The sequence below is a fragment of the Patella vulgata genome, chromosome 7 (genome assembly GCF_932274485.2).
Source record: "Patella vulgata chromosome 7, xgPatVulg1.2, whole genome shotgun sequence".
In the NCBI taxonomy this organism is placed as follows: domain Eukaryota; kingdom Metazoa; phylum Mollusca; class Gastropoda; family Patellidae; genus Patella; species Patella vulgata.
The window spans coordinates 5590285-5608570 of NC_065885.2; the positions used below are offsets into that span (position 1 = coordinate 5590285).

The window sequence follows — 18286 nt, forward strand, 5'->3', positions numbered from 1 at the left end:
ATGTGGCCTCCTGATATTTAAGAGAGAGAGAGAGAGAGAGAGAGAGAGAGAAATGGGGTTTAACGTCCACTCGACACAAACTAGGTCATTTCAAGACTAATATATGGTTCAATTTTATTTCAATAATTTGCTTGACCGTTGGTTTCTTTAGCAGTGGGAGAAAAACGGAGGACACAGAGAAACCCACAAGGATGGACAGGTGACCCTACTCCTTGTCACGTAAAACTGGGGAAACGAAACCATGCCAGTTGACTCAATGACAGACCATATGATACAATGCGCACGCGCTAACCATTCAGCCATCTTACCCCTTGCAATATATGGGATTAATGGATTATCCCTTAATTAGATCCAACTAGGCCTAGGGGTTAACAAGATAAAATATTTACCTTCTCTTCCATAAAATATCTTTATCTTGTTCTAATATATCTGATAACGGATCACGAGATATTATTTCATCTAATAAATTTAACTCCCTCTCTTCCTTTTCCTTCGACTCAGTCTGTCAAAATAAAAAAATATTATTATCATTATTGTACATTTTTACAGCACGCAACTTCCACTACTAAGTTCTAATGTGAGCTTAACAAAATATGGTACAGAAATTAAATATACAAACAAAATAAATAAACCAAAATACAAACAAGACAGTCTTGAAAACATCATTGCATAAACTATCATTAGTATACAAAACTATAACACAAACTTATGGAAAACAGCTACTGGTTTATTTAGGTAACGTTTTCTAAGTGTGTTAGGGGGGTTGGATGGCTGAATGGTTAGCGTGCGCGCGCTGTATCATAAAGTCTGTCATTGAGTCGACTGGTGTGGTTTCGAATCCCCGGTTGTACGTGACAAGGAGTAGGGTCGCCTGTCCAACCTCGTGGGTTTTCTCCGGGTCCTCCGGTTTCCTCCCACTGCTAAAGACCCCTACGCGCAAGCGAATTATTGAAATAAAATTAAAAACCATATGTTAGTCCCGAAATGACCTAGTTTGTGTCGAGTGGACGTTAAACCCCACTTCTCTCTCTCTCTCTCTCTAAGTGTGTTTCCATAAGTATGTGTTATAGTTTATTTATCTACCCAGGTACTAAAAGAATATTATCATTACTATGCATACAATCTGATTAAAAAATAGATCCTATTTCGGTTTGTTTTTTATAATTCAAAATTTTGTTTTACTCGTCTTTTCTATATGTCACTGTAACCAGGGTATCATTTAATCTTGTGTATCAAGCACTAATTTCTTTCACATTCGTTTAATATCAAATCTTTGTTTAAAAATTCATAAAAATTATTTAAAATCACCAAAAAATCATCTAATTTGTACTTGGTGTCCAGTTTAAAGCTGGCTGATTAATTTTGATAATGAGTGTCCAATTTAGAAGTGTTTAAAATTTCCTGACCACTGTTCAAAAATTAATCATTTTAACAGTGATTGAGGAATTAAATGCTTGTAAATTGGACACTCATTATCAAAATTGAATGGTCAGCTTTAAACTGGACATGATTACGAATCAGATAATTTTTGGTGATTTTAAACTAAGATTTGATATTGAATGAAGGGGAAAGAAATTAGTGCTTGATACACAAGATTAAACAAAGATTTGATATTAAACAAATGTGAAAGAAATAGTGCTAGATACACAAGATTTGATATTGAATGAATATGAAAGAAATTAGTGCTAAATACACAAGATTAAATCCCAATTATTGATCAAATAAAATAAAAGTTTCTTACCAAAGATAATTGGTCATGATAATGTTGGTTTTCTTTAGCTAAAGCTATATGACCTATTTGTTGGAGTAATGAGTCAGGAGGATAGGCGACTGGATGAGCAAATCTATCAAACTCTATTTCTAAACATGGACAATCTTTATCTGGATTAGAGCCTGGATAGAATTAAAACAAATCAGAAAAAATTACTATGATTAAAATCAGACACAGAGAGAGAGAGAGAGAGAGAGAGAGAGAGAGTACAAGTAAAATTAGATAAGATAATGTCAAATTTCAGAAAATATTGTTCTCACCTGGCAAACCGATAGGGTTCAATAAGTCATCCATTCCTTGAGGCATCGGCCACAAATGAAGGCTGACTTTTTCTGATGACAACCGACTGTTGAAATCAAACATCTGTAAATTACCCCACGCCAGAGCATAGTGGACCTAGAATAGATATATATGTAAATTACCCCACACACTAGAGCATAGTGGACCTAATATATGAATATATGTAAATCATCCCAAGCGCTAGAGCATAGTGGACCTACAATAGATATATATGTAAATTACCCCACACTAGAGCAAACTGGACTAAACTACTGTTCCTTCTAGCACTGCGACTTATTTTGAGTTTCAATGTCTATTTGTGAATTCAATGAGTAGGTTTCTTCTTCTGAAATGCTCGTAAAACTCTTTTCTGCCAGTCAATTTTTAAAGATTTTCTGGAAGCGGGTCTCCATATTCCTGTGACTTTGGGGTCGCTCAAAATAAGTTGTGGGAACCCCTGCGCTAGCACATCAAACCACCTCAGTCAGATGAACATCTATGAGCTATCTCTAAGGACCATATACTCATACTGTGACATTTGGGCGACATTCCAAAGAGTATTCTCTCAAAATTTTCAAATAATAATTATAAGTACTACCATTTTATTTTGGGTGTTGCGTGGTTGAATAGTTCGATGTATGTGCTTTAGATCATTAGATCTGTCATTGAGTCAAGTAGCATTGTTTCGAGTCCCTGTTTGTACTGACAAGGAGTTGGATTGCCTGTCCAACCTCGTCCTCAGGTTCCCTCCCATTGCAAAATAAAGGTTCACAACGTAATGAAATTCAACGATAGGTTAGTTCTGAATCTCTCCCAATAAAACCTAGTTTGTATTGCATTGGCATTTAACTCACTCTGTCTCTACCTCACCTTTTTATTTCTTCTTTTTGCCAGAGATACTGAACATATAGATAAACAGAGTCTAGCACTACGGGGTATATCTGGTATAAGTAGAAACTCTAACCACTGATCCCATCTAGGATTTGTAGAATCTTCTTGGTGTGTATTTTTGGCTGCACACAATGGTTCTGTACCATGATAAATCCCAGCTTTAACATATATCTATAACAATACATGATAATCTCAATATATAGTCAATGAAATGAAGTTAAAGTGAATCTCTTCTGCTCTATCCAGGCTAATGAAAGGAAATTATGCCTAGAGAGAAGCAGATCTTTAGTCGGATCTTAAAACAATAGCAACTGTCTAGGGGTCATTAGCGTGCAAAAAAACATGTACAAGGGACCTAGGTTTTCCGACCCTTCCGAACAACTAGATGAATGCCAATGTGTATATGGGACCTAATTTTTTTTTACCCATCTGAACGACTAGACAGCTGTCTTTGTTGGACCTTCCGTCCTGCACCAATGACAAGGAGAAACCATGTCGGAAAGAATTCTTTTAACCCATTTTTTGACCACTGCGAATCAGTTCGCACCCGAAATTTGGCAGTAGCGAATCAAATCGCGGACCCATCATACCTTGCAACGGCATTAGCGAAAAAAAGTGCCAGATCAATCAACTGATTTCTATTGTTTTTATTTCTTAAATTAATGGTGATTGAGTAATAAAAATAAAACACCCAATGAAAAGGAATGTTATATTCGCTAATTATCAAATAAAAAGCATACATTTCAATAAAGGATCTTCGGGTATTGACTTTGGCATTATTCCATTATTTTCATGTTGTCCCTTACGGCTGATAATTTTATGATATGGAGATGCTTTCAGACAGACGATACCACAAAACTTACGGCTAATAATTCTAGACTTTGGAACGCTAAATTGAATCAAAACTTTTAGGATTTAATACAAGCTACATAGAGGAATATTACATTGTCAAAGATTTCAACTATATATTTTTATTTTCGACGCAATGAAGCAAAGAATATGACGATTGCCGTCATATATCGAAAGGCAGAAATGTCAAATTCCGATAGGGATGAAGTGACTGTCATTTGGGCGTTATTTCTTTTTAAAAGTTATATTTACTTTGAACACTGCTGCCAACGTGAGGGATTATATTTGTGTTCTTTATAAAAAAAAAAAAAAAAATTCTTAGGGGATACTTGTTCACGTTATTTTACCATTATGACAGAGAAAAGTCTTAATTTTAGTAATATAATTGTTACTTTGTACAATTGAATTTTATATCATTGGAAAAAACACAACAATCTGTACATTTTTGTAGCAGAGTATTTCTATGTATAGAAAATATTTTTTTAGTTATTCACAATTTTGTACAGGGTATTAGGATTAACAATAATCCACTAATTGGCTTAGGGAGATGGGCCCTGCTGATTTAATGAGCTTAGGGGTAGGGTAGCTAATCTTTTATTAGGCTCTAGGATTAAATGGGTTAAGAAGCATACACAATTACAGTGATATAAAATAGAACATGGACAATTTTGGGGAGGCGGTTTTTAGCCGTAAGTTGTTCAACGAGAAGCTCTCGTTGATAGACTCCATAGAACGGCTTAAAAAACAATGGCCGAGTTTATTGTCTCCTTGATATAGATTCAGTCACTCAATGGCACTCGAGCTCGTTAAAATGCCTTAAAAAAACAATAGCTGAGTTTATCATTTCCTTGACATATTCGAGCACTCAATGACACTTGAGCTCGGTAGATTGCCTTAAAAAACAATGGCTGAGTTTAATTGTTTCCATAGTATTACCTTTCCAAATTCCTTGACATTAACGTAAGAGGCACAGGATATTTTGATCCTTAAATGTGTTTTGATGTCACTCGTATAAACGATCTGTTGGTTATTTATCTCAGCTAACGCTTGGATTCCTAAAAATATAATAAAATCTTAATCAAAATTCATAGGTGTTATCAATCTCGGCTAAAGCTTGGATTCCTAAAAATATAATAAAATCTTAATCAAAATTCATAGGTGTTATCAATCTCGGCTAAAGCTTGGATTCCTAAAAATATGATAAAATCTTAAAGATACATTATGGGAGATAAGATAAAGAGATGGCAGTTTTTGCTATAATAGTTAAAAACTAGAAACTGTAAAGGTAATTTGCTGAAAATTTCAGTCAAATTGATCCACTATGAGCCGAGAAAGAAGCGGGTGAAATTTTTGCACAGTCTCAGTCATCATTACTAAAATCATTAATATAAACAGCATAGTCTCGATTATCCACTTTTTCTGATTTAATTATCAACGGCCGTTAGCGGCATATAGGAATCTAATCCAGCCAACATCGAAGGCTAGCCTTGACATCGAGAGTTTATTATGGTCTGGATAAGTTAATTAATGTCTAATTGATAATTTAGATAACATTTCAGGCCTAAAGAAAAACTTGTAATAAGCAGATTTTGCTCTTGCATAATGCATGTTTAATCAAACTTCGTACATCTGTTATTAATCTTGGCTAAACCTTGAAGTGAAAAGGGGTTTAATGTCCTATTGTTCTGCTCCAACTGGGCTAAAGAAGATGGACATACACCATACAGTGTGCTAAAGTGCTATGATGGAAATTCTGCCCAAACAACTGCATCTTTTACATGCATGCCAATGTGTACATGGAAATGGGGTTTAACATCCTACTGTTCTGCTCTGACTGGGCTAATGAAGATGGGTGTCCCATCCAAACGACATTCAGTTGTTCCTTGCCAGGCCCGCTGTCCTACAACAATGAAAATACTTTCTTGGTTAACACAGGGACCTCCAGGTTAGCGAGCCAACATCTTATTCATTGAGGCACTGCGGCTCCACAACAAAACAGATCTTATAATCTACAACGCAGACATTAGACCACTCAAGATTCAAGACTCAAATCACAATTACCCCCGCCCCCATTCCCCAACTCACATAATTCATACAGAAAATAAGGATTTTCACCAACGTGATCCCAATTGAGTATTCACAGGTGTCTACTGATAATTTCATAGCTGTATATTTCTTTATTTAATTTGAGTCATTCGATGTTTCATCACTAGTCTCTGTCTATGGTTGTATGCCGTCAGACTTACCATAGTTTTATTTTGCAAAATTCAAATATTCTTCATATATATTTAGCCATGTGTGCCGCTATTTTTTCATGTGTTTCAAGGTGTGCCATTAGCAAACAAAGGTTGAGAACCACTGCTTTAGAATCTAAACCTTACACTTAAAGTCACTCGATCAACCCCCACCCCACAAAATTCATCGAATAAATATGGATTCTTATCTATCTGAACATACAAAGGCACTGTAAACTAACTAGCCCTTAACTAACAATACAAACCTTTTAACCTAAAGTGCTGGACCACTCTATCCCCCCCCCCCTTCCCCAACCCTCATATAGCAATGATTCTTACCTCTCTGGACATACGAAGGCACTGTAAACTGACTTGCACTTAAACTGTTAAAAACACTATCTTTAGTAAGTAACATCAACTGTGGAATTTTCTCATCAGCAAGACAATCACGGATAACCTGAATTTAAATTCAATTCAGAAATAGAACAATCTGGTTAAAACACAGATCCTATTTCGTTTTGTTTTTATAGTTCAAAATTTCGTTTTACTTGTCTTTACTACACTTGGATCTGGAAGAGTTGTTATTTAACTCGTGATCTGAATGGTGTCAGGGATAAGCCAATGAAACGGTCTGTTACGGCGAGCTTTAGGCGTGTTTTGCACGGAACTGTGGGTAATCCACTAGTAACATCAAAGCTGATTGGTTAATCAAATGTCTGGCATCATAGGGTCATAAGTTGGTCTTTTGACCCCTGACGTGACCTATCGCTATAACTTGTCAGATCTTCATGTAGTGTAGGCCATCGAAAGTATAAAAATCGAAACGAAATATAGATCTGTATTTTAAAGATACATTATGTAAGATTTAGATAAAGACTTGGCCATTTTTGCTATAATAGGTCGAAAGTAGATGATGTAAAATGAATAATTTGAAAATTTCATTCAAATTACTCTATTGCAAGCGAAGATATTAGCCTTTGAAGGTTTGACAGACGTGTGCAATAATTTCAACCACCGTACTGGTTGATCGAAACTAAGTCTCGGTCCTCCATATTTGATTAAATCAAAGTATCGCTGAACCATTCTAATCTATTTAATATCGGAGAAATCTGATGCCATCGAGAGTTGATTAAGGCCTGGATCAGTTAATTAATGTCTAATTAATACTTTAGATAAGATTTCAGGCCTAAAGAAAGACCTGCAATAGGCAGATTTAGCTCGTGCATAATGTATATGTTTAATCAGATTGGAAATAGAAAAGAATAAAGGACCTTATGATGCAGCGCGCACGCCCTAACCATTTGGACATCCAACCAACCAATCACAAAGGGATTTAAATAAATTGACTCCAATTTTTCCTTCAACCAAAATGACGAAGCACACTTTGTCCTGCAGCGACCGCCCCAATTAGAACAAAGTTTTAAAATCCTGAAGGATCTCCTCACGTGATGCCAGGACTAGACAGAGAGATGAGAAAAATGAGGTTTAAAGTCCACTTGACACAAACTAGGTCATTTCGGGACTAACATATGGTTTAGTTTTATTTCAATAATTCGCGTGCGAGTAGGAGTCTTTAGATGTACTGTTCTGCACCACCTGCGTTAAAGAAGACAGGAATACGTCATGCAGTGTGCTATAAGGGAACCTGTTTGAATCTCGTCTTTCTCAATAATAAATTAGAAATTATAATTCATCTTACCCTGTACTGACTTATGGGACAATCTTGTAAGAGAAACTGATCACATCCACAGACTTTCAGAACATACGCCTGGCTGTACTCTTCAATACACATCTGTGTATGTTCTTTAGTCATGCTCATCAAACGACTTCTGCGACGGATGGTTTCAGCGATAACATCAGTGGGTGTCTTTAGATGGCTAAGTTTTACACTATATTTTGAGCGATTATTGTCTTCGGAAACCACCCAAACACAAATAATAACAGAATCTGAAACAAAAATAGGAGCAAATGAAATTGGACTTATCGTCCTATTTTTCTTCAGTGATTAGGCTAAAGAAGACAGGCATATGTCAGCGTGTTATAAGGGAAATGACACAACTAGGTCATTTTGGGACTAACATATATTTCTATTTTATTTCAATAATTTGCATGCGTGTAGGGGTCTTTAGCAGTGGGAGGGCACCAGAAGACTCGTAGAAAGCCCACGAGGTTGGACAAATGACCTTACTCCTTGTCACATACACCCGGAGAATCGAAAACACACCAATTGACTCAATGATAGACCTTATGATGCAACGCCCACGCGCTAACCATTTGGCCAGTCCCCCCCCCGCACCCCGAAGAATTACGGCCTACTCTTATACAGAATTCAAACTACCTAGAGATCTTTTGATTTTTTACATGCACATAGAGTAGATGTGTACACAGGATCATGTTTTTTGTCCCATGCTAACAACTAATGCAATTTTCATTATTTCATTATCTACTGAGTGCACACGTTAGAGGTGCCATGGTTTAACAATAAGCAAACAGAGGTTGAATCTAAAATAACATACCATCGCCAAATTTTTTCACTTTTTGTTGTAAGTGAGGTGGTAAGGCTTGTGATGACTCTATGTCTGGAGGGTAGGCATACAACGCTTGACTGAAGGCTCCATCCTGCTCTCGAACGCTAATAGCTTCTTTACAAACGTTTAAAACATTACGTCTAAAAGTCATCACTTCAAGATCTTTGGTCTCGTTAAATTCATTCACAGGAATTCCAATAAGCATACCTGGATATCAAATTATACCACCAACAATAAATATATTAAACATATAACTATAAATGATAATGGGCATATCTATTCATATGAAATGATATGGATATGTCCATTTAAATCTAATATTTTTATTTAACAAAATGAATGTTTTCGTTTATGATATAGATTTAAGTTAAGTTAAAAGGAGGAAAGTGTGGGTGTTTGTGTGTGTGTGTGTGGGGGGGGGGGGGGATATAAATTTTATAATAATAATAATCTTATCAATCTAAAACTAACCAATTTCATAATTCAGCATTTTTTCTTCACGGTTACCAATTGGTTCCATAACTTTTAAAATGGGCTGGAAAAGTCTAAGATCACATAGTCGACGCGTTTCATCGTAAAATTCCTCTCGTTCTGCATCCTGGGTTATGGCTACGAATATATACGAATCTGGATCTAATAGCTTGGAATATAACGGGTATTTCTTAGCCTCTGACCACAGCTCTCCTTTAATTCTTTCTAACGTAACGTCACGGTTACATTGTATAGGTACGATAATACCTGTTGGCAATAGACAATCAACCAATACCTGAGAGGGCATCAAATGATGCCCCCATAATTCTCCTGAACTTGGCGGCATTCTCTTGTAGTGTTAAATTGTCATCCTGTTTTAACTTAAAATCTGAAAAAGAAAAAATCAACATCAATAATTTTAAATGAAACATGTAGCTGAGTACAAAACCTACTGGAGCCACGATGGAGAGAGAGAGAGAGAAATGTGGTTTAACGTCCACTCGACACAAACCAGGTCATTTCCGGACTAACATATGGTTCAATTTTATTTCCATAATTCGCTTGCGCGTAGGGGTCTTTAGCAGTGGGAGGAAACCGGAGGACCAGGAGAAAACCCACGAAGTTGAACAGGCGACGGAACCACGTTGGCTTGCTACTGGATGTCCTGTGTTTGATTTCAGTGTTGGCATAGAAAATTCATCAGGATTTTCCATGTGGTCCCGCTTTGTCAGATGTGCAGATGGGGGATCTGGCAAGGGACAACATATATAGTAATTCGGCGGTTGAGATAAAAAAAAAAACAAGGTCCCCTGTAGCTTACAAATTGGCGTGCACGTAGAAGAACCCTTGACAGTTGGAATTCAAAATAATCGGATACACAAGGCAAAACTTGCAATGCACATATTCTCACACTTTTTTGTTCTTTTTTTAATCATACAATTTAGATATATTTTTAAACCAATTTGGAAAAACGAAATTATTTAACATTTTTTGAGAAATTGAATTATGACGGTTTTATAATTTACAACAATCACATCAGCTTCGCTCTACTCACGTGTGTTATACATGTAATATAGAGCGAAGCTCTAAAGCACAGCGCCAAGCGCGGTGCTTGAGCAAAGCTCTTTTCCGGTAACACAGAAGCGTAATTGAAAATGTCACCCATAGACTATTGATTAAAAAATATTTCAGACCGGAACCGGATACACTTGGCAAAACAGTCAATGCGCATGTCAACTTACCAAATCTCGACCAAACGAGATCACGTAACTAACAAAAATAATTCTACACATCAAATCTCGCCCAAGCGAGATTACGCGCCTCATAGAACTATTTATATGACGCGTCTAATCACTGACGTCACATATTTTTTACATCAGTGAAAATAATTCTCAAACTTTTTTGTTCTTTTTTTAAAAACAAAATTAATGTTAAAATTTAGATCCAAATAAAAATCAATTTTGAAAAACTAAATTATTTAACATTTTTTGTATCACTTAAGAAAATTAATTATGAAGGTTTTGTATTTGACAATAATCAGCTTCGCTCTACTCAGGCAATGCCTGTTACATACTATTTCTTGTTTATTTTTACACTAAATTTACCACACTGATCCGCAGTGAATATTTGCTTGGCCGCGACAATCACTGATAAGGATGACATTGATGCGGCTTAATGAGCTAGAAATATTAACTTTTTTCCTGCGACAAATTAAATTCTAAAACATTTTTTGTATATATTGGAAAAATAAATAAAGCCGTTTGACGTATTTGTAGGTAAAAATTATTTCCGATTTAGTGTAAATGGGTATTAAATTGACTAAAATGCAGCATTCTCTCCGAAGCAGTTATGTCTTATGTAAACAATGCACGCGCCATTCAGCCAATGATTCACACCGCGTGCTGTGACAGCACGTGTTAAGGCAGTCATCTATGACAGAGATATTATATAGAGCGAAGCTCTACAGCATCGCGCAAAGCTTGAGAAAATCAATTTGGAAAAACTAAATTATTTAACATTTTTTGTATCACTTGAGAAAATTAATTATGAAGGTTTTATATTTGTCAATAATCAGCTTCGCTCTACTCAGGCAATGCCTGTTACATATTACGAGACTCGTAATTCTCTGTGAAACAGATTGTAAATTTACAGGGAGCGCCAGTAAAATTAAAATATGTGGGATGGGAACTAAAAATAACAGAAAAGCGACAAAACTTTCTAATTGAGGTCTGTTTTATAAAATAAGACTGTTATTATTAAACTGATTACCGTAATCGGTATAATGACTTGTAAAATAAAAGGAACTGAATGTTATACCTAGTAAGTTTTGGAAGTTCCGCCTTCTCTAAAATTTATTTTCATTATTCAGCCATGACACCTGCAGCACTAAATAATCAGACAGCAAACTATTGGTCACGTTAGAAAAAATACCTAATAAAATAACCGTGAAATTATTACCAGTATTGAATTAAAAGAAGAATAATAATAATATTAAGTAAATAAATTCTATTAATTATTGTTCAAAAATATAAAATTGTAATTTTGTTAATATACGTCATTGAAATTCTGCCTAAATCTAAAATTTAAGGCCAGCTCAATTTTTATCAAGGTCCATGAGATGTAAATAAGGTTAGGGCACGTGATTGTTGTCGAGATTGTAGGCTAAGGTTAGGATAAGCCTTGGGGCTAGGTCCAGGGTTAGGGTTAGGGGTCGGATTAGCGCTAGCCCTGTTTACACCTCGTGACCTATGACGAAATATTAAGCTGGCCTTATCATTTAGCACTAACCGCTGGATTCTTGTAAAGAAAAGCCTTTATTATCCAGCCGAAATAACAGTGAAGTGATGAACGGGAGATCTGATGTCTGGATGAACGTGAACGTCATGATTTCCTGTTATCGCGGGACTAATGCCGCAAACATGGATGATGTTTTTGTAGAAAGTTCATGAATTTTAAGAAATAATTATGATGTTATTTGGTCTTAAATGACTCCACTATGTCTGTAACAACACAAGGTAGCCAATTGATCAGTTAATTTGGGTTTTACATCGGAAGGCTGTTCCGCTGATATCGATAATCGCATGAACAGCGATGAATATGGTTATTGTCACGCTCTCAAGCCAGGGCATGCGTTTTTGTAAATGGGTCGGGGTTGAAAATTCGGGAGGACGATTTACCCAATAGACCGACTGCAAAATAACGCCCAATTAAAGATACATTTTGTAAGATCTAGATAAAGAGCTGACCTTTCTTACTATAATAGTTCCGAAATAGATATAATGCAAAATGAATTTATTCAATTGAAAATTTCAATCAAATAGCTCCATATTGGCTTTTGATTTGAAGGTATGACAAGATGTTGTTAGGGCTGTCGAAGAAATATCGATATAGCCGATAATCGTCGTCGACTACGGAAAAATATCGATATCGATATTCAGTTCTTGATATCGATACTCGTATATAAAATATAACAGAGCTTCAATAAAATGAAATTAACGGAATGTTTTGTGTCAAATAATTGCTGTCATATCATTCAAAATTTTTAGATTAAATCATTGTATGGCTAGCTGCTCTAATCTACTTAATATCGGAAATATCCGGTAACACCGAGAGTTGATTATGGTCTTGTCATGTTAATAAAAGTCTAATTAATAGTTTACATAACATTTTAGGCCTCAAGAAATACCTACAATAGACAGATTTAGCTCTTGAATAATGCTACAATATACCACAAAGCTTTACCTCATGTAAATCAAAAACTAAATTATTTCTTTAATTATTTAAGCACTGTGTAGGTCAAGTAAACCATAATTATCAATGACTGAATTAATTTGATTCCAGAAAATAAACAGAGGACTGAAGTGTCTATATAGTATCATTATCTGAAATATTTATAATATGTGACGAAACCAGACGCTTGTCGCACAAATTCAGATTGTACTACAGATACAAAAAAAGCATAAACTGTATGCCTTTTTGTTGATGATATGACAAATTTAAAAAGAATTGCATTCATTGAAAGATTATAGACTGGACTATTCAAATATGCTGCCATCTCTATTTTTATAAAAATGACCAAGAACCTGGTTTTGTGAGAACAGCTTACAGCAGATGTAAAACCCATGAATGATACTCTATTCTATCAACCCGTAGACTTGACATGTACCAATTCATACACACCCTAGCCCTTGTGAGCTTGTTTCAATGTTTTGCAGTTTCTCTTTATAAGATTTATCAATATGAACTTATATTTGAATATATTTTCAGGAACACCAGCAGTTCCACCAACTGCCCAGCAGACAGCAGCAGTTACAGGAACAAATACAACGATTCCAACATCTGGATCTACCGATTATAGTGCGTATACAAGTGGATATGGATTTAATTATGGCACTGGTCAGTATCCATATACCGGCAATGGACAATATGATGCCGCTGCCTATGCTCAGTATTGTAATGCTTACAATGCTTATTATGGGTACAATCAATATAATTATCAATATGACGCAACAACAGGGCAATATAGTTATAACTACTATGGAACACCACCGACATCAGGAACTATTGCCACTGCTGGTCAGACAGCAATACCAGCAGCACCAGCAGCACCAGCAGCACCAGCAACTGGTCAACAAGCATCAACAGTTACCAGTCAACCACCACTCCCACCTCCACCAGCACTGCCTGCTATAACAGCCTATCAAACTTCTCAGAATAATACAGGACAAAGTGCTGTATCAACGTTCCAGCCCCCACCTCCACCACCTGATAATCCTTCTGCTACAGCAACTGCAAATGTAGTGGCACCACCACCACTACCAGCACCACCATTACCAGTACCCCCTGTTCCTCCATCAGCTACTCCGCAAAATTTTAATTATAGTAATTACTCTCAAAGTAATCCAATGTTTTACCCACAGCAACCTACCATGGCTGGAGCCCAGTCCTTTATGACTCAACCAGTAACTCAGTCCAATGTACAGAGTTACACTACACAACAAGGGGCTTATGGCAATTATTATAATCAACAATATCAGAACTACCAGACTGGGTCTACTGTAATGACACCAACGACTGGCCAAGTTGTTCAGCCAAATCTGACCACCCCAACAACCCCAGTTGTTGCTAGTACTACAGGACAGCAGAACAATGCATATCAGCAATATCAGTATGGTGCTCAGCATCCACCACCAGTAATGCCACCAAATGTTCATAACCAGAACAATAATCAGAATTATCAGTACAATCAACAACAACAAACAAACACCCAATACCAGAATAATCAACAGAAAAACTGGCAGAATAAGAATACATATTATGATGCTAACAGTGCAGCATTCTCCACCCCCACCCCAGCCCCAGGTTATTTTCCAAATGCAGGTGGAATGGGAAATACCAAAAGGAGACGAAAGAAGAAAAGGGGATTTAGTTCAGAAGAAAAGGTTTCTACTTCTACCCATTATACAGATCAATGGAGTCGACCCACAGGCCAAAATAAAGTGCTGGAAATGAATTCGTTGACCGGTGCTGACCCAGAACAGTCTGCTGAAAATCCTGAAAATAAAGAAAAGTTAATTTTGAGGAAAGATCTTGGACCAGCTGATTTAAATAAACCTCGAGGAACATTTGCTTGTTTGTTTGGTGCAGTTGATTTCGAACAGGATGAATACGATCAATCTACAGAATCGGATTCAGACCATGAAGATACAAAGAAGGCCACTACTTCTTTGAAGTCAGACACAGGAAAGGACAAACCAAAAGTTCCGGAAGATAAGACTCAGTCCACGATTGATAAAACCAAAAAATCTGAAAATCCAAATAGCACGGTACCGCAAACTTCGAAACAACAACCAGCTGGGGAACCAGACAACAAAAAGGGTCCTCTCCCATCGCTATTAGACATGGATATAGGAAAACCTCCAAATGCAAATATCCAGAAGACCTCACGAAAAGAACCTTCAAATAGATTTGGAAACGTTCTACCGAACAAGGGACTGGATCCTAATAGAGATGATGGCCTAGAATTTGATCCTGCATTATTTGGTTTACCTGCATCCTTTTGCGGAAGAATTCCAACTATTTCCGAGTCTGATAGCATAGAAGAAGAAGCAACTCGAAAATTTAGCAATAGAACGGAACGGCTAAATCCACATGATCGTTTCCAAAAGCACAATGATAAACCTGATAAGAAGCAGTCTTCGTTTGATGATCTTGATAAACCATTTTTAGTTGGCAGAAAAAGTGACAAATTTGTAAGTAAATTTGACAGAGGTCTTTCAGATCAGCAACAAAAAGAAACAGATTTTGGAAGACCTCAGCGTTTTGTCCGGAACAAACAGAGTAACGCATTTCATGACGTAGGAAAAGAAATTGAAACCGATATGAAAATGTCAACAATGGATTGGCAAGACGATAGAAATGATTTTGAAATGCCAGGCTATGATATGGATGGAAACAGTATGTTGAACGATGAACCTTTTGGTAACAGAAATGCAAGAGACCAGCGGATGGATTGGCATAATGAGCCTTTTGGTGTCAGAAATACCAGGGATCAACAGATGTCAAGCATGGAGTGGCAAGGTGATAGTGAGAATCCAGAAGGTTTTGGTAAAAAGAGAATGCTTAATAATGATACCCAATTTACGAGCAGTGAAAGGAGACGACCTTATATAAATGAAAACCTTGCAAATGAAGAAACATCAAAACCGCTGATTGGGTGGGAGGAAAATGATTTTGAGTTACCAACATCATTTGGAGGAAAAGCCCAACGTTATGACCGGAATAGACCGCAAAATGAAGGAAGTGGCGACTTTAATCGGAATGCACGAGATCAGCATTTCCCCGAAACTGATTTTCCAGACGATAGTAATTTTGAACATCCGTCTTTATTTAAAGGAAATCCTCAACGTTTTGGAAGAGATAGGACACCATACAAAGGCAATACACTCTTTGATAATCCAATGGATCAGGCTTTTCCAGAATCTGTTCCATCAGCCAAAGAAAATGATTTTGAACTGCCAACCTCATTTGGTGGGAAAGCTCAGCGCTACGATAAGGACAAAGCAAGCAGACAGTTTGATGAAAGACCACCTTATGATAGACCATATGGTGAAATGGATTGGCCAGAGGATAAAAATGATTTTGAATTGCCAACCTCATTTGGTGGGAAAGCTCAGCGCTATGATAGGGACAAAGCAAGCAGACAGTTTGATGAAAGACCACCTTATGATAGACCATACAGTGAAATGGATTGGCCAGAGGATAAAAATGACTTTGATTTGCCAACGTCTTTCGGTGGGAAAGCTCAACTTTATGAGAGGAACCAACAAAACAGACTGAAAGGTGAAATACGGCCATTACTCGATGATGACTTTTTAAACCGACAAGGTTGGTCAGATAATAAAAATGATTTTGACCGACAGCCTTTTGGTGAGATAACTCAACGCAAAGATAAGAGTCAACCAAACCGACAAGTAGAAGAGGGAAGCTTACTTTTGGATGAGGACCTGAGAGGACAGAGATTCCCAGAACAGAAATTCCCAGAGAATCGTTGGCAAGATGATAGAAATGATTTTGTTTGTTCATTACCTTATGAGAAGAATAAGCAAAAAGACAGAAAGGGATCAAATGAGAACCGAATGGACCAGGGTTGGAAAAACAATAAAAATGAAAAAATACAGTTAAGCGATTTCGAGTTACCAACGTCCTTTGGTGGAAAGGCTCAACCGTACGTCAGGGAACCGGAAAATGAGTTCAGAGATGAACTTTACAGAAAGGATCAACAGTGGCCACCCGAAGAGGATGAAATGGACGACTGGTACGATAATAAGAGTTCAACCAGGCATGGAATGGGTCAAGACCATTTAGATTTACCGCCCAAGTTTGAAGAAAATACTTTCAGTTCAAATTATGGTAAAACCCAGATTCCTGATCCTTATGATAAGCCAGATTTTATGGATGAGAGACCTGATTGGCAGCATGAAGAAGATCTTTCCTTCAGAGGACCGCCATTTGATGACGACCATTTTGATGGTCCTTTTGATAAAAGAAATACCAGACAACCACCCTTTAGTAACCTGTCATCTTTAGATGAGAAAACCTTTGGAGGACTACATGGTCAAAATGAGCAAGTTCCCTTTGGAAAGCTTGGTAATTCTGGCTCATTTAGAAAATCAGATGACAACCCACCCCCATATCGCAATCAACGTTTTGAAAAAGATATTTATCATGACTTAGATGATAGACCATCTTTTGATGATCCGTTTGCCAACGAAGAATATCTTGATGATACAACTCAGTTTGATAATAAACATTCTTTTGACAGGCCACCTTTTGAGGATATAGCTGGGAATAGAAATTATGAACCGACTCTCAGAAAAGATCCCCCTTTTGCAAGAGGTACTTTTGATGATGAAATACACTTAGAGGGTCCATTTGGTAAAAGGAATACTCAGCAAATTAATAAGAGACCCCCTATTGATGATTTAAGATTAGAAGGACCTTTTGGGAAGAAGACCAGTACAGCATTTGATCATACACCTCCCTTTTCAAGAGAGAAGTTTCAAGATAACTCAACTTTTGGTAAAAGGGATGAGCAACAGTTGTTTAACATCCGGCCAGAGGTTGAACGTTTACCTTCAGAAGGGCCTTTTGGAAGGAAGAATGACAAACTCCCTGTAAATCGTGAGCCACTGTTTGATGATGGAATATTGGATGTCCCGTTCAATAAAAAGGGCAGTCGAAAATCTTACGAAAATGTTAGTCTTGAAGGGCCTTTCGGTAAAAAGGATAGAGGACCACCTGCTGAAGTTACTTTAGAAGGTCCATTTGGTAGAAAGGATAGAGGACTGCTTCCTGAAGTTCATTTAGAAGGTCCATTTGGTAGAAAGGATAGAGGACTGCTTCCTGAAGTTCATTTACAAGGTCCATTTGGTAGAAAGGATAGAGGACTGCTTCCTGAAGTTGCTTTAGAAGGTCCATTTGGTAGAAAGAATAGAGGACCGTCTCCTGAAGTTCATTTAGAAGGTCCATTTGGTAGACAGAATGATAGACCACCTTTTGGCAATAGACCAGCCTTTGATGAGGTAACTGCAACAACAACCTTTGATTCGTTGAATAACAGACAACCATTTACTCAAAAGAAACCTTTCGGAAGGGAGATTGTTAAACCAGACACCAAGAAAGACATTGACAACAGGACCTTTAATAAACCAGAACCACTTATGTCAAAAGTGTTTAACCAGAAAAATAACAGCCTGCCTTTG

At 36.9% G+C, this 18286-nt stretch overlaps 1 protein-coding gene across 3 annotated transcripts in view; it reads right to left on the minus strand.

The window, feature by feature from the left end:
* The window catches only part of LOC126827113 (phosphatidylinositol 4,5-bisphosphate 3-kinase catalytic subunit alpha isoform), a 324427-nt gene extending 313017 nt beyond the window's left edge, over positions 1 to 11410 (minus strand). For 2 of the 3 annotated variants that reach the window (XR_008788868.1, XM_056102532.1), the window contains exons 1-10: positions 11340 to 11410; positions 9024 to 9411; positions 8541 to 8759; positions 7724 to 7971; positions 6364 to 6481; positions 4727 to 4845; positions 2921 to 3112; positions 2032 to 2167; positions 1742 to 1893; positions 390 to 502 (exon numbers count right to left, since the gene is read on the minus strand). Coding sequence is in view for 2 of the 3 variants with exons in the window: in XM_056102532.1 (XP_055958507.1) it covers positions 390 to 502; positions 1742 to 1893; positions 2032 to 2167; positions 2921 to 3112; positions 4727 to 4845; positions 6364 to 6481; positions 7724 to 7971; positions 8541 to 8759; positions 9024 to 9369 (1643 nt within the window). In the remaining variant the exon portion in view is untranslated. Of the gene's footprint in view, positions 1 to 389; positions 503 to 1741; positions 1894 to 2031; positions 2168 to 2920; positions 3113 to 4726; positions 4846 to 6363; positions 6482 to 7723; positions 7972 to 8540; positions 8760 to 9023; positions 9412 to 11291 lie in introns of all 3 variants that reach the window. The other variant, XM_050556312.2, reaches the window with a different exon arrangement.
* Between the last annotated feature and the right edge of the window lie 6876 nt (positions 11411 to 18286).